The 18,424-nt window shown below is 32.7% G+C and overlaps 1 protein-coding gene across 2 annotated transcripts in view; it reads right to left on the minus strand.

The window, feature by feature from the left end:
* Nucleotides 1-18,424, minus strand: part of LOC108968092 (gamma-aminobutyric acid receptor subunit beta) — an 81,432-nt gene that overhangs the window by 44,498 nt on the left and 18,510 nt on the right. For both annotated transcript variants that reach the window (XM_018931866.1, XM_018931873.1), the window contains exons 2-3: nt 11,954-12,051; nt 11,029-11,096 (exon numbers count right to left, since the gene is read on the minus strand). In XM_018931866.1, coding sequence (XP_018787411.1) covers nt 11,029-11,096; nt 11,954-12,051 — 166 coding nt within the window. The remainder of the gene's footprint in view (nt 1-11,028; nt 11,097-11,953; nt 12,052-18,424) is intronic.

Below are 18,424 nucleotides of genomic sequence, written 5' to 3' on the forward strand. Positions count from 1 at the left end.
TGGCGCCACGTAGCGAAAAGAAGAAACGACTGGCGCGCTGTTGTTAACTCGGCTATAATCGCGTAAGCGGTGACTACGCCAATCAAGAAGAAGAAGAAATAATTCTTAATATTAGCGATTTTCACTTCTTGCCAGGACCTACCGAAATTTATTTTTAGTATTGTCGACTTTTCACAGAAAAGAATTTCGTGAATTTAAGTTGTCCTTAGTGAGAATTTAGCTTTCAAATCGATTTAGATCAAGAAAAATTTGCATATAAATTGAACCTGACTAGCTATTAAATTAATTAAAATTACGTTAGGTAAAAAGGAGTGCGTTTCTTGTAACCTCGTTCGCCCTTAACATGCATAAACGTGAATATGTGCAGGATAATTGCACGTAAGCGTTGTCCACTTTTGATTTATATGTGTGTTTGGTTTTGCATATACATTTAAAAAATGCCACCTGCATGTAAATGACCGTATGCATGAGCTACGTAGGTTGAATGCATACGTTATGCTAATATAATATTAAGCAATGCATGAGATGCAAAGACTTACGCAAATGAATTACATTAGGACATGAAAGCTAAAGCAAGTGGTGTAAGGGTTAATGATGGCGCTAATCTTCGTGTCTTTTATGTAAATATTTGCCACAACTTTTTCACTTATACAGCTATGAATTATTCCATGGTAATATATATATAAAAGAATGTGCTCTAAGCTATAAAATAACCTTGCTAACAAATGTACCATACAGCTGAATATATGTATGTAGTAAATATTTGTAGTTTATGATTTAATGTTTAACTACGAATGCATAAATTAAATATTAAACAGTTCCTGTGCCTGTGCTTGCCTGGCAGCGAAACGACTACACATGTTTATGTTAATATTTATGTATGTCAATATTTTTGTACGTAGAAGCTTGCACGCTTGACAACATATGTATTAAAATATATAAATGTTGATATATGTGTATTCGTGCGTTCATGTTGTCTTACACAGCTAGCGGCGCCTTTTACTCGTCATTACACGAAAAATGCAAACAAATAAAAGCAAAACTTAAATAAAAGCTCAAGGCCAAGCAAAATGTACAGCATAATCATAAATTTGCATTAAGGCAAAAATGACTGACAGCATGTTCGAAGCCTTTGCAGGGTGTGAGCCACTAGTTGATTGGGTTGATATGAACTAATGGAATAAAATGTTTTACACGGCCAATTCCATTTGAGCTAGGCATTTTTGTACCAACGTTTGAGTATAGAAGGCAATCAAAAGGTCTATTTAATTGAGGCATAAAAAAAAGTGGTGAACACGAGGCGCTAATAACTGAACTGAAATGTGCAGAACTCAGGCGAAATTTCACTCTTCATTAATACCTTTTAATCATTATTTTTGGTTAATTTCTATAGATATAATAAAATATATAGATACGGTAATATCCTCAAAAATGCATTTTAAAAAGCGCAATTCATTTTGAGTTGGTTGAATTGAATTCTTGAATTGCACAAGTGGCTAAAACCCTTTCACTGAGCAAAACGCAAATTTCAGTTCAATAAAAAACCGTTAAATGGCATTTCTAACCAACAACTAAACGTGTACTCATTCCTAACTTATTTAAAATGTTCAATGATTTCTTGTAGTTGATTAAATTTCTGCATACATATTTATGAACAGTAAACTGGGGATGTAGGACATCAGCCTCCTCGGGCTTTCAACTCCATGACTCCATCTTAGCTTTCAAATTTGACTATGAGTAGAATGTGCTCTTTTAAAGCTTTGTATAACTCTGGGCTAGTAGTTGTGGCATTCTGCCACCTGATATTGATGGAGCAGCACCCATGAAGGACAACTGATGTGCTAATATCGCAATTAACCCGTCCTATTAAAACCCTTGCAAACCGCAAAATACATTTTCCTCTCTCGCTTATAAGACACACAGATGGAGACAACTCCTTCCTTGCGCTGATCGGATCTGAACGCATTGCCTGATAAGGGTGGAGTCCTGCTCTTAGAGAGACTGTTACTCCTGTGGTAGGTAGTTCGGCGTTAAGCTCTTCTGGTAACAGAAGCTGAGGGGAAATGGGTAGAAGCCTATTGGAAAGCGACATACACGGCGGATTCGCTGGAGATTCTCTGCAGTGGGCAGAAGCAAGGCAAGGGCAGCCAGGAAGCAGAAAACAAGCCGTCGCTTTGCAGAAAAAATAGAGAAGCGCTACGGTGACAAACATGGTAAATATGTGTCTGAGCAGAATTATAACTCACATGAATGGGCCACCGACTTCCCCCTTGTTTTCAGCTATAGATTAGTAGCGGAACTTCATCTTATAAAAGGCGGGTTCTATTACATAAACTTATAATAGCTTAGCGGGACATTAATATTATAAGCTACACTTAAAAGAGGAGTAATTGAGCTCCTTAAAAGAAAGATCTGTAATTATTAAATGAAAATTCATTCATTTTCAGAAGAAAAGGCATTTTAATGATAATTGGAATATGCCGTTCGAACCAGGACACTGCTGAGTGTTAGTGTGTACACCTAACACTTGACCATTGCATCACGACGCTATGTTCTATACGACATTGTATGACAATTTGCTCATAGACCAAAGTAAGAAAAACAAAAAATACGCTTACATACCCTAATATACCCTTCACAGGTGCAATTTTTTATTAGTAACAATGTATTCAGTTTATACGGAAGCAAAATGATATAGTAATCCGATCTGAACAATTTTTTCGGAGATTATATTATTACCATAAGCAGTAATCCATGTTAAATTTCGTGAAGATACCACGTCAAATGTGAAAGCTTTTATACCAGAACTTGATTCCGATCTTTCGGCTTGTATAGTTATCCGATATCAGCAGTTCTGACAAATGAGCAGCTTCTTGTATAGAAAATGATGTTTGCAAAATTTCAAAACGATGCCATAAAACCTGAGGGACTAGTTCGCATGTATACAGATATATAGGGTCTCCGATGCTTCCTTCTGGGTATCACAAACTTCGTGACAAACTTAACATGCGCTGTTAGGGTATAATAACTTACGAGCGGTCTGAGGTTGGGAACATTTTTAAGGGTTAAAAACGATTTATTCCGCTTTCCGGTAGAACTACTAGCCCTGTAGAAACAAGTTGTAGGAGATAAAAAATTAAATACATATTTTATGTTTACAGCTCTTTCAAACAAATTTTAATTAAATTTTTATCTTCCATAGTCAACACGTTATAAATTTCTTTCACTCTTTAGAATTTTCGATGGCTTCAGCACTTGTATATTATTTGTAACTTCAAGCTAATCGAAGAAAAAAATTAAATTAAATTAAACAAAGTTTATGAACATTCAAATTTGTTCCAAAAAAAAATATATATATATATATATATTCATATCAAAATGCATATGTTAAGAAAATGATGAAGTTATAGGTTGTGAAATGAATAGAAAAAAGATTTACGTTGTTTTTCCTGGCATGTATCCCTCAGTTATTTGATTCATGTTTAGATCAGCCTAGTGTTGACCAATATGTTTTTGAACTATGTAAATATTTGACTGATACATTATATAATCAATGTGTATGACTTGAGTAAAAATCATGCGCAAAATCAATAATTTTCTCTTCTAATCTTTTTTTGAAGAATTTATGTACTTAGTACATAATTATGTACTTATGTCAAGTATGTTGTGATTTATATATGGCATTTAACAGACGCACATACATATACAAATATTGAAAACATTTAAAATGCACAATATTCAAATAAATAAAGTATATATTTTTTCATAAATCAATATTCACAAACACACACAAGTATATATGTAAACTAGCCATTGTTATGCTGTTTGAATATTGAAACACTTATTAATGGGCAATATATGTAAAAATAATAAAAGTAACTGTAGCTTATTTGATGTAGTGTATTTAATTAAATAATTTGTCAGATATACATATATGTTTCAGTGACTCATGTAATGAGGAAGCAAAAATTACGCTAAGTGGTGTTTATGAAAGTATGTAGCAAACGTTCGTCGTTGCTTTGCAAATTTTTTTAAATAGGTATGCTTTTGTATTAGTATAGTTTATGAAAGTTATGTAGTGTAGTTTATGAAAGTTCAGTATTTTATTCTCTTTACACAAGCATTAGTTAATAAATAAAATGTTTGCTTTTAATTTTTTTAAAATAAATTTGATATAGTAAAACATTTTTGATGAAATCTTCACTCAACCGAAAATATGTGTATAGAGTACGCGACAATTTTGCTGGAAAACAAACGAAAACTCTTAAAAAATATCATAAAATACGTGTATGGTATTTCATGTCATTATGTGTTGAGAGTATATAAAATTAATGATTACGCTGATATCAAAAAAAAATCTATATGCAATAGGAAATTAATTATAAAGCAAAATAAGTAATGCGGTTGCATAAAACTGCTCATTTACAAAACAATAAGAAATAGCGATGAGATAAATTCAATTACACATGAATTAGTAAATTTCGAATAAAATGTGAGTAAAATATTTTTATATAGACAACCTCATATGTTAGTATGTATACTTGTAGAAAGAGAGCTGGAGCTGGCATAAAAGTAGGAAAGTTGGATAGGTGATTCAGTTATAGTTGGAGTAGAAGAGAAATAGAGCTCATAGAAATTCATAGTTAGAAAAGGCCAATAGTAACAGCGTTAGTTAGAAGGATAGAATTATAAGTGACACAGATGAATATTTGTATATTTGTTTAAACAAAACTTTGTTATTTAGGCAACAACAACTATTACGCTTTCATTGCAAATATTCCAAAAAAAAAAAACAAGTTCTCATATGCAAAAATGCTCAAATTATTTGTAGTTGTTTACAAACTCACAGCGAGTAGGTGTATTAAATTTTCCATTATCAACATTGTTTCAGTGATTTAATGTATGTAGTTATGTTTTATATATTTGTTTATTGAAACTTGCGCTTGCTCGCAAAGCGGTAGTGAAAAAACTATATATATAGATATATATGTTTATACACATAAATATACATCAATCACGTAAACTCCAAATGAAGCAGCTAATTGAAATTAGAATGTATTGAATACAAATTACAACAGTGTAAAATACAATGAGTCGCAAAGGACTCCATTGCTTTTTAAAGAAAATGCAAGTTAAGAGCAAGAAGTGAGCAAAATAAATATTTAAACAAAATAATGTACACATAAAAAAGAAACATAAATTCTCGTTTATAACTTAGTATTTAAAGTCAATTACAGAAATCTCTATAAAAGTATATTAATTAGCTTTTAAAAATTAATTTATGTTTTTCTTTAATTAGTAATATTTTATGATTTTTAAAAACAATTGCCGGAATTTTAAATCTTTAGTGTTTGCAACGTTAGATGTTTAGCTAAAAAATACTATGCTTTTTAATTTTTTTGGCATGCCTTTGCGGCATGAATTTTAGTAAAGTATGGTTATCAAATTTGCACTTAGACTGATGGAAGAACTAAACTAAAAGCCGGTTTCGTTGCACATATATTTTATTCTGATCCCAGCAAAGGCTTATGATCTAGCGAAAAATTAAAATACGGTTTGTTGTCACTTAATCTATTTGAAGAAAAAATATTACTGTGAGCAAGAAATTATAAGACTTTTCAATGTAAATTTCGCAAGAAAACCCATTTTTCAAAAAAACTTTGACGACATCAAAACAGGTCAAAAACTAGACTATGTTGACAGTTTTCTTCTATTATCAAGGTGTGGTGCGCTCCGAACACCGGCCGAGCTGTCAACAAGGAATAATATTGGCGAAGCTATTCATAGAGGGTGGTCAGAATTATGGCCCGATATAATGTATCGTCCCATTCTGTATTGATTTTAAACGATTTGCTCGTCAAATTTTATATCAATATCGTGTTGCAAATACGCTGACCTGATTTAGCTCCGTGTGACTTCTGACCATTCAGCAAACTCAAACGTCTACTAAGCGGAAACCATTAGTTCAATTGAAGAATTGAATGTGAATCGCTACGCGATTCGGAAAATCCACTGTTTCGGGTATTGGTAAAAACAATATTGGCATAGTGTATTGTAGGCAAGGAGGATTACTTCGAACGGGTCGACATAGATTTTGAAGAATAAATTAAGAATTTTAATTATGGAAAAAATCTTACAATTTTTTGCATTTGTTTTTTGTCGACGTTGCTAGCCTTTTTATTTTCAATCATTTGTGTGGAAATATTTGATAAACATCACAAAACAAAAAAGCAGTATTTAACTTTCATAAATACGTGCTTATGTGGAGTTGTCAAAATTCTTATAATTTTCAGAGATAGAGCTATTTTAGACACATCAAATATTTTATATATTTTGAAATTTTGTGTGAGTTTTCCTCTTAATATGTTTTTGTGGAATTAGTACTATTTTAGCACGTTTTAAATATACTTTTTTGATCTCTCGTTTTCAATAAAATTTCAAATAAAGTGTTTATTTCCTTTACTTTACTGCTTTTTAAACACTAGCAATACGTCCAAAATTGAGCCTTATTTAGTGCGATTGTTATTACTGGTGGAAACGGGAACTATCCCGACATATTTAATATGCTTAAAAATGTAATACTTTCCAATAACCAAAAGCTTATATGTATATTTCAATGATATCGGCATAAAATTAAACATTTTTTTATGAATTTATTTAATCACCGTCAATTTAGTATTAACTTTCTATTTAATTGCAATATTAGTTTATTTTTATTGTACATAATCAAAATCATAGTAAAACGGAAATTACCAAATTCAACCAAATGGCAAACAAAACAATAAACACAAAGCACCACTTTTGACCTGTTTTGTATGGATTTTATGCTATATATCTGTAGTTGTGTTTGTTGTACTGTTTTAGTTTGTTATAATTGCGTACAAAAGTGTATTTGGTTACACAAGTATGCATGTACTTTGTATGTATGTACGAGTATTTAGTTTATTTTGCGATATGTACCATGAGAACTTCCGAAACCGAACTGATACTGAGGACATACATTGTGACGCCAACCTCCACAGGGGGACCTGGAACATACACACACATGTTTTTGTTGTAATTGCAGCACATATACATATAAAGTTATAAAATTGTATAGTTGCTTGTTTTTCTTATAGTTGTTATTACAAGCTTTTGTTATTATAGTACGTTACATTAGTGAATTGTGTTTGGGGGGAAAAACATTTAATTTCCTTTTGCATTGTTGGACAAAATTTGCATTCTTCGTTGCTTTTAGTTTTCTGCCGTGGCTAGTGATAGTGAATTGGGGTATGGATGTGTATTTCACGTTCAAGGATGTCGGGACATTTTATATATAAAAACCAAAAATCCATAAAAATTAGATATTTGCATAAGCCATTAATTTATCAAACGCATATTATATTATGGTATAAGCATCATCTCATGTTACTATTTGAAAGCAGCGAAGACAAAGTCTATGTCGAGATGAGTAGAGTAGTACAAATAAATAAAAATTAACCGTTATCAGCATACACAAAATACTGTTAGTGAAAGCGGTAGACGGAAGTGCGTTCAAAGCCCTATAATATAAATATATTCAACTGAATTGACTTGTGTAGAAAGAGATAAATCTATTTCCAACAACTATATGTTCATCTTGAAAGTAGTTGCATAAAATGTTGATAATGCATATTTATTGGCATTTATTAGTTTAAGCTTTATGCCTCAAACGCACACCTTCCCATATACTAGTAGTCAAATGTTACTCATACGCACCGTACGCCGCTTTCACTCGCAATATTCAACCTTAACTATTTATATAGGACACACATGACGTCTGCTGCTCACAGCTGCAGATTTTTTAACAGATGTTCACCTGTCATATGAATGGCAAAGTGTCGAATGAAAACCAAATCAATCTAAATTCTCTTCTTACTTAAAAAAAAATGTATTATTTTTATGGCAAATATTTGGCATTTCATATATTTATACATTTCTTGCATTTTGCATATACCCTTTGTAACTTGTAAATGTGTCGTTTTCAGATAATTATATAAAATGTTTGTATGTAATTATAGAGTTCGAAGAAAGAAAAATATGTTCAAACAAAGTTCGAAAATTAGTAGAAGACAATTTAGATTAATATTAAATTAAATAGCAAAAGGTGTGTACACTTAATTATAGTTTATATATTATATATATATTTATATATATATATATATATCATGTATATGTCAAGAGGTACGTAGTGTAAGTTTATTAAAATTTTTCGTGCCAATTTAATTAATGCTTTTAATTTTAGTGAATTCATGTAGCAAAAATTTATATAGTATATTTCAAAGTTTTTAGGTCGTGATTCAACTTCGTGTAATACAATAATGACTGCTTGAAAATAGGTAGTTATTTGATGTGCGCTCTCAAATGATTAATGACGTGATGATGATTCTTTCTGATATACAATAAATTTCAGATTATATTTCGACACTCGTGCTCTATAAATTATATTAATATAACTTTACCGAACTGTGATCCATAGCGGTTAACGATTTCTATATGGAATACCTGAATTTGTAGAAATTCTTTAGGAAATATTATAAATTATAATAAGAACAATTATAATCTGATATGTTTAAACAATTTCCAGCAAATCTAATAATAAATGTCTTTAATCGCCTTTCCCATTTTATTGAAAAATAGTAAAGATAATAAATTGGATTTTATAACCTAGGTCACTTTCTGAAATCAGTCGATAACTCTGCAACAGTTCACAATGAATTTTCAATAAAAACCTATCTAACAGAAAAGTACCATTTCATATGAATTTAATTAATTTTTCAAAGCGCATATCCTTACTTAAATAACGCAGCTATTTTTCGTAGATACGAAAACTAGGTTAAACCTTATTTGTATGGCAAAAAACACTATTTTTTATTTAATTCAGATTTCTTAGATTCATTAAAAAAATTTTAAATAAATTTCGCAATGCAAAGTTAATCCTCTTTAAAAGTTTATTTGTACAAAATTATGGTTTTTAATAAAAATTTAATGCAGCTTAGTGTATTATTTTATTGAATAATAATTATTTTTTTTACTGAAAGGTAATCCAGAAAATACAAAATTTTAACATGAACTTTGATATAGAAAATTCAAGGTCTGGAGAGCTCAGGCTATACATTCTCAATAACTTGAAAGTAAGGAATTAAAAAAAGCAGGAGATGTTGAGTAAAAAAAGCCAAAAATATGATCATAGTCGCCATTTTTTATATTAATAATAAACTTTAGTAAGAAACTATGAAATATAAACACTGCAAGTCTTTATATTAACAAGAGATTTGTTAAAATTATTATCAAGGTATAGGGATCAATTGTTTTTGCGTAAATTTAAAATGAGGAGCAAAAACGCAGTTGACTTTTAATGAGGCCTGATATAATCGTACTCAGTAAATGCTGAAGTGCCGATACATGTTAAACACATAATCAGGGTTTGAATAAATCATTTTCTTAGTACTGAATGTGGTTTACTATGATCAAACAGTTGGATAATGGAGTTATGTGTAGAATACGTGAGGAAAGTTCTCTGAGCGCCGTTCACTTGAAAGTGATCAGAAACGGTTCTTTTACATATGGCTCAAGCAGCTCACGACGTCGCAACTATGGCACAAAATAACGTGTATAAGTGGAACAATGAGTTGAAAGCAGGCCTTGCTGACGGGGGTCCCCACGTCGAAACAGAGAAAGATTTAGTGCTCCATGGACACTTAGAGAGAACCCTTATATGTGTTAGCATATCATTTCGCTCAACTCAAACCATTTTGAAAAATGCGTTTTTTACTCAAACTGTTTTGTATGTCAAACGCGTCAAGCTTCGACGGGTTCTATAATCACGCTAATGCACCTTGTGACTCCGCAATCACAGTATTCGCTGGATTTCCTTGAGCGTGACTTCTAGCTATTAAACAAAGCTCCGGGATGCCGCTTTAATACATTTGAGGTGATAAAAACCGAATCAACAAGGTATTGAATGCTACAGCAAAATACTATCTCAACTGTTACTGGGGCTGGGAAAAGCGTTGGCAAAAGTGCATTTAATCGGACAAGAATTACTTTAAAGCGTATGAAATTGATTTGGAAATATTAATAAAGAATGAATTTGCTAAAATTTTTTAAGTCTTTCCAGTGTATAAAATAGTTGTAAATCAGTTTAAACACAAGATTTGCACGAATGCAATTCCAAATTATTTTCTCAAAGAATGTCATTCAAAAATTTTAGAGGCCTCCCCAAAGTGTGGTATTTAGTTTGAAGTAGTGTATGCATTAGCCGATCATGGCACTGTCGACAGCTATCAAAGTTAAAGTAAGAGGTTATAAAAAGATCTGAAGTTACTTATCATAAAATATTTACACATATAATCCTGCAATATTTATTACTAAACACTTTTCTCTTGTCACACCTAAAGGTTAACCGAGTTTTCTTTGCCGTGGACATATTATAAATGCTTGGGTTTTCAAAACATCTTATTGCAATAACAAATAAATAGTACTAGGATCACAATATAGAAAGACCGCTAAGAATTAGTATGAAAATGAAAATGCAGCAATAATAGGAAACATTTTAAGAATAGAGCAAACGCTTGCACAACAAAACTAGATAGACTCGGCAAAGAAGAACGATAGTTAAACAAAATCAATAAACAAAAAACAAGATATGAAAAAAGGAATATGTTTATATGCAAAGGTACAGCGCACAAATGTATGTTTTTATTATAGGCAAACTAACAAAATAGATAAAACTCGCACAACAAACGAAGAACTAAAAATATGTAAAAAATATATATTAAATGTTGAAAATTTGTAACAACTATTAGCAATATTATTCAATGTAACAAATTAAGAGAAAATATGTAAAAGTAAAGTGAAAAAAATGCAGACGCAAATAGTTAGAAGACAGTACGTTCAAAACTAAATGCTAACATTACTATGAAACTAAAGTCAACTAATTGTAAAAACAAGAAAAGAGACAACTTTTTGTGTTCATAGTAAAAGGTACATTTTGGGCGTATTGTGTACCATTTTAACTTCAGACAGCGAGCTGATCGATAGCACATACATGGTGACTCCGACTTCAACAGGAGGTCCTGAAACAGCAATATGTTGCATCAATTTAAAGAAGGCAAATTAAATTATAAAAATTAAAACGCACTGAGCTACGAAAGGTGAAAAAAAGAGTTGAAGAAGTAAATAAAATAACATTTTATTACACTATTACGAATTTTTACAAAACCAAATCCGCATTACAGTTATTTTTTTAATTAGATATTAAAATTGTTTATTAAAAAAATAGTATTTTCCAAAAAATTTTAGCCTTATATTTATGAGAGCTTTTAGTGTGCAATCATGTAATCATAATTAATTGGGTATCTCGTTTTTTTTTTAATTCTTGTGTCTGTGTAATGGTGAGTGTGTGTGTATTAAAATTTATTTGCACATGTATATAAGTTAAAGATTTTGAAAATTTTATTATATGAAAATGCATGAAAAGAGTAAATGAGTAGTAAAATAAAATCATTTTGAAAAGGAATTTTACTTTTAAGAGCAGAAAAGTTACGCATTCCTTAAGAATATCATTAATTTTACTGCTATAGGATATGATGTATTATAGGCAGAGATTATGTATTGTATGAGCACTTAGAAAGTGAGTGTATTTAAGGTATTTAAACCACTGTTTGTTTGTGTGCGTTTAGATATAGTATGATGGTAAAACCAAAGGATATGTTAACTCTTATTTATATTTCGTAGTCTACTGAAAGGTTGCAAATACATTCGTGCATCACCGCACAAGATCTAAAGCTGCAGTTCAGCATTTGGCTAACCTTAACTGTATTTTAAAGTCGGCATAAGATGTTAACGACCCACTTTAGCATATATGTTGTTGTTAAAAACTTTAATATTTTTTTAAGCTTTTTTTTATAAAATTTGAAATCGTGGAACTCACCTCCATAGTTAGGTCTTACTCTTTTGTCGTAACTAATACTAAATGAATCGAGAATAGCGGATATGTTAACATCACCCAACATGCTGCCGCCACCAGTCCTGTAAGAAGAAACAAATTTTATTAACAGCTATATAGTTTCAGCTTCAAAAACCTAAAAAAATAGTTTTACTATTTTTGATTACAGAACGAATTATTTTTTTATTTTTTTTATTTTATTTTATTAAAGCTTACATAATAAACCAATTATTATATAAACTAAAGTACGCAGCTCTAGCATCATAGGCTTTCGGCTGACAGAACGAATTAAACTGATCAAACTTGACGAGAAAAGGAAACAAATCTTCACATATTTTAATACGACTCTTTATTAACGGCTTAGGTCCCCAGCCAATATAAGTATGGCAACGTTTATTAAATTATCCTTACAGTTGCTATAGGGTGATCCATTTCGAGGTTTTAAAGAAAGAACAGAAACTTCAAATTTAATGGGAAATGTTTATTATCTCTTTCAAATGTTCATCCGTTGGGTTCAATTTTCGATAACTCGTACGAGCACTTCAACTGATTACTGCCGAGTGACATCTGTGATCTTTAGCTACAAGGCCTGAATACAAGCCGTATAGACTTTAGGCTTTACATATCCCAGAAAAAACCTAACGATGTGATATCAGACTATCTTGGTGATCAATCGACCAGCCCAAAACGTGAAATTATTTGCTAACAGAAATGTTCTGCCCATTTTGATGTGATGTATGGAAAGTGGAAGATATTATCCGATAATGAATGCCAGGTCTAAAGATGGATGATGGTGTTGCGAATAGTATGCTTAGTAGGTTGATTACGTTGACCATAAGTTAAACGAAGCGCGCGAAACGAATCCTTTACAGAACGTGAATTTTCGTAACACAGTTGAAAGGTTTGTAACGTTGTTAAGGATTAAGTTTTTGCATGATGAAGTACCAATCAATACTGAACAAAGAGAACAAGACATTTTGGCAGGACTCAAAAACAGGCTATTCAAAAAGTACCTATACACGGATCATCCGTTATAAGCATCGCAAGGATACGAAACTTGATGCTTAAAGTTTCGGTATTTTTTGGAGTTCAATTCGCTAGATTATTAACAGTTTCGACGTCATATTTTAAGCTCAAAACTTTTTAATTTTTTTTTTTTTTGTTTTTGCGTCCTATGTTATAGGTAAGTTTTGTAAAAGACGATTTAAATTTTTAATTTTTCCGGCGTTATTGTCATTAACAGACACTTCACTATTTTCACTAAATGGGTTATGTTACCCAAATACTTGTGTTCATTAATAATCTATAAGATTTCCCAATAGACCTCTGTAGTCGTGATCTAATTGAAAAGAAAAAATATCAAATAAAGTCAAGCTAATTTTAAAGTCACCCAAAAGTTGCCATTAAGTGTTATATAGTCAGGAGATACCAACAATTACATAAGCAAAATAATTAGGGATTAGGATTAAGAGGTGCACTTCGAAAGATCACGTAAAAATGAAAATAACTTAGCTAAGATTAAAGTTAGCGCAGATATACTGGCTCCTTAAGACAACATATCGCCTCAATCCGTTACTTATTTATAAGGTAATACTTAAATCGATGTCGACATTGAACAAGTAAGGCAGCGCAAAGTTCGAATTCAATTGAACATTTTATACTCTTGCAACTTACAAGAATCTAAGCCAGGAAATATTTTAAGGTGTATAACCAATCAAATAAAGTAAATTCAAGCGGATGTTCGCAAAACCTAATATTAGTTATGTAGAGATGTTGGGAGTAATGTTCGCTCAAATGTATCTAGTTTAGACAAATAGAGACACTATTATCAGTAAAACATGCTCTCCTATTTTAATTGCGATAACCCACATATTAGCCGATATCTTCTTCTTCCTCTTTACTGACGTAGACACCGCTTACGCGATTATAGCCCAGTTAACAACAGCGCGCTATTCGTTTCTTATTTTCGCTACGTGGCGCTAATTGCATATTCCAAGTGAAGCCAGGTCCTTCTCCACTTGGTTCTTCCAACGGAGTGGAGGTCTCCTCTTCCTTTGCTTCCCCCCGCGGGTACAGCATCGAATACTTTCAGAGCTGGAGTGTTTTCGTCCATTCGGACAACATGACCTAGCTAGCGTAGAAGCTATCCCTCTCGTATATCTTAGCTCATCCTTCCATCGACTGCGCTATTCGAAGTGGCCAACGCGCAAAGGACCATAAATCTTTCGTAGAACTTTTCTCTCGAAAACTCGAAACGTTGACTAATCAGTTGTTGTCAGCGTCCAAGCCTCTGCACATAAAAAGACGGGAATTATGAGTGACTTATAGAGTTTGCTTTTTGTTCGTCGAGAGAGGACTTTGCTTCTCAATTGCCTACTCAGTCCGAAGTAGCACCTGTTGGCAAAAGTTATCCTTCTTGGATTTCCAAGCTGACAATTTTGGTGGTATTTGTACTGGTTTCAAGATAGACAAAGTTGTGTACGAATTCACAGTTATGACTGTCAACATTGACATGAGAGCCAAGTTTCTTTGATGACAAGAGATACTACGTCTGCTTCGTTCACTGCCAGACCCATTTGCTTTTCTTCCTTGTCCAATGATATAAATATTGTTGGCATACGCCAGCAGCTGTACACTCTTGTAAAAGATAATACCTGCTCGATTAAGTTCTACAGCTCGAATTACTTTCTCCGGAAGCAGGTTGAAGAAGTCGCACGATAGGGAGTCGCCTTGTCTGAAACCTTCTTTCACGGTTCTGTTCCAAGATTTGGTCCATGGTGAATATCTGGTCAGTTGTTGTTTTGGCAGGTCTGAAGCCACATTGATAAGGTCCAATCAGTTTGTTGACGGTGGACCTTAATGTGTCACACAATACGCTCGATAGAACCTTATGCGCGGTGTTGAGGAGGCTTATCGCACGGTAGTTGGCGCAGATTGTGGGGTATCCTTTTTTGTGGATTGGGCATAGCACACTTAAATTTCAATCGTTGGGCATGCTTTCGTCCGACCATATTTCACAAAGAAGCTGATGCATGCTCCTTATCAGTTCTTCGCCGCCGTGTTTGAATAGCTCGAGCGGCAATCCATCGGCTCACGCCGCTTTATTGCTCTTCAGACGGGTAATTGCTATTCGAAATTCTTCATGGTCGGGCAATGAAACGTCTGTTTCATCAGACAGAAGTTCGAAAATCTTTATATAAAGGGGTCAGTAAGATAATCTTTTTTAATTTTTTTCATTTTCTGTTCCTATATACCCTTAGAATTATTGTAGAAACCTACTTTACTGATGGAAGGTTTCGAAAAAGGTCCAAAAATAATAATTAGGGGTATGTAAATTTTTCAACGTTTATGTCCATTGTTGTATGCTTTTTCAGTACCTCAAACGTTAAACGAGTTTTTCTTAAAACAAACTTTTTTAATCAGGCTTACATGATGCCGGTCGAACTACTCAAATCGGTTGAGTTAATTTTTATTAATTAATTTTAATATTAACTTTTTTTTAATGTTCATGAAAGGTCTGGCTCTCGTCCCTACTAGATTAAAATTTTTTTATAATTTATTGACAATGTTATGACAAAATTTATGTTAAAAAAATTGTTAAAAGTTAAAAAAAACGTTAATTACTTTTTTATTTATAAAATTTTTTCATGATTCTAGTAAGAACAATAACCATTGACGTACTTTTTAAGAATAAATTGGGTTTTAGATGATCCAGTGAAAAAACGCATTTCATTCACGCAGCCATTTCGCCGAAAAACTCATCGAAAAATTCCGAAAAAATTTGTTTATACTCTCCACGATATACCTCAGATATGTGAAAACATTTCTATGAAAAAAAAATGTCAAAAAAAAATTAACTAGCAATTGGCAAACAAACACTAATTGATATATGGAAATTAGGCTTCCCACGAACGCAAAAGAAGTGTGCAGTTTGAATTACATTTCTCTAATGTGTACTGAACACTAAACTTAGAAACCACAAAGTGGCATATTTAAAAGTTCTTTACCACAAAAGTGCTTACGCAAAAGCATCTAACTCATTAGCGCTTATCAGTTCAAACATTCATTTCATTTATTGCATTTTTTCCAATTAAAAAGTTTTGCTTTCAAGCCTTTCATCGCCATTGCTCAAATATGCACACGCTTATGTGTTGGTATCTTCAAACACAAGTAAGAGAATGTGGATAGACAAAACTTCAATAGCAAATAAAAAGTTCATTAGCGCATTACTCATACGCAGTGTGGTACGCAAAAAGACTTTGTAGCACATACTTGAAAGCACAAAAGTTTTACACTTTAAACGCCAACAAATTGTTACAAGGCAACAACAAAAACAAAGCAACACACAGCCTTTAACGAAGTACAAAAAATTCACAATTGGAACAAAGTGGCAAGAATGTCGAAAACCAAAAAAGTGACAACAACAACAAAGATCCGAAATCCGGCTACCACGATAAAAGACACATAAGAAGCTGCGCACTGGAATTGTGCAAAACTGAAAGTAAAATGCAAACGCAGATAAAAACTTTTAAATGAAATTTTGTTTGAAAAACAATAGAAGAATATTTCACAAGGACTTTCCAAACAAACGCACACAGCTATGACGTCTAAATAGCAAACATATGTATGTATGTATGTACGTACCACTAAATGCTGGTATGCGCATACAATGTTGTAGACCTGTCCAGGCATAATGGGTATGACCGAAGAACAGTGTCACAATTTAGAATCTGAAATTTGAGAGCGGCAGAGAGATTGCGGTGGAGAGGCTTGCAATACTTAGTGGCAACAAAAAAGCCTTGATTAAATTGAGGCCAAGCCATGCGGCCAGCATTACGCGCGCACTGTGTTCGTGCACGAGGTTAAATGCCAATGCAAAGGACAAAACAGACGAGAAAGCAAAACCAAAAATAAATGCAAAAGTAACCAAAAATAGAGCGAATAAAAGTGCCGAAAATTTTTGCAGCAAAACGAAACCAACATAGTTGGCAAGGCGTAAACAAATGCCAAAGAGCGAGCCTAAGAAAGAATCTAAATTAACAGCTGCAACTGAGCAATATTTCTCGGTGTAGCGCCAGCAAGGAAATTTCGTGTCAGGAACTCCCTAACACCGTTTCTGCGCACCTACCACCGACGCCTTCATTATGCAGGTCGCTTTTTCGTTTGTCAAATACTTCAAAGGATAACAATGTTAGACTTGCACAATCGCTAGAGGGTTGGAAAGATGGACGTAAAGGAACCGCTCTACCAGCAGCTTGTGCTCGGCTGACAATATAAACGAATGGCAAAAGCTTTTCCCAGCAAATTGTAGCTTTTTCAACAGTAGAGCGTATGTAGCGATGAGCTATGGTTCCGGCTATACAAATATCTACACAGACCAAAGCAGACATTTAGAGCAGCAAGCGTAAAATATGAAGAGAAGAGAGCGTGGATTGTGTAATACAACGAAGAGTGCCGATGGTGCATGGCACTCGTAGAGCTCTTCGTGCTAACTTTTTGCGAGCCATCGTGGTACATGTATACATTTTAATAAATATATCTTTAAAGCTCAATCAGAAAAACAAAGGAGCAACTTCGTTTCTCACAATTCTCACAAAGCTTCTTACTACAGGTAGATTAAGAATGATGCAAAAACAGTTTGTTCTCTCACCTTAAGTGTTTGTACACGAATACACGCCCAGTTCACTTGGTTCAACCGAGTTCAATATTACTTTGATTGCGAACAACTATTTTTTCTTTGTTTTCTTTTTTTTTCTCACTTTAATATTTAATTATTTAAGTAATAATATTAAAGTATTTGATAAATAAGATTAATTTCTCCAACTTTGATCTTATATTGTTGTGCATTAAAAATAATACCAAACGATAGAGATATAAAGGCGAATTAGAGGAGAAAACTTAATTTGCAAATATGGTGAATCTTCATTTGTTTGGCTTCAAATCCACATACCTAAATTTAGAGCTTTTTATGGTATACTCAATCACTCCTTTTAAAAAATACCACATTGTAAATATTATAATTGTAATTGCGAAAGCACCTTCGTAAGTCTAAAGCTCACATATTCAAATTGATATAATCTATAGTACTTAATAGTATGCTGTTAACGATGCATTTCTTTCAGCGACGAAGAACTATCTGTTAAGAAACTTAGCTCAGTCTTTTACTAAAGAAGTATTGGCTTATCAAAAGCAAACTAGCCGTTTTGACTTTTTAACTTAGTGGTGACTAGGTTATCTTCGGTTAATTTGGTAAGCCCGTAAGATAGATTAGTTTGTGATGGTATACCGTAATATGTATGTATAGGTAGTTTACAAGAAGTAGTACTCTTGAGAATGTCAGTGCTGGTCTTGAATTTCAATAGATTCTGCAACTTCAATATATTTTCTCCTCTTCACCTCTTCCAGTTTTCTACATTGTGACATCGTAATCGTTTGAAGCGTTGCCTTGATAAAGCG

This window comes from Bactrocera latifrons, unplaced genomic scaffold (assembly GCF_001853355.1).
Source record: "Bactrocera latifrons isolate USDA-ARS-PBARC rearing strain unplaced genomic scaffold, ASM185335v1 scaffold_102, whole genome shotgun sequence".
Classification (NCBI taxonomy): domain Eukaryota; kingdom Metazoa; phylum Arthropoda; class Insecta; order Diptera; family Tephritidae; genus Bactrocera; species Bactrocera latifrons.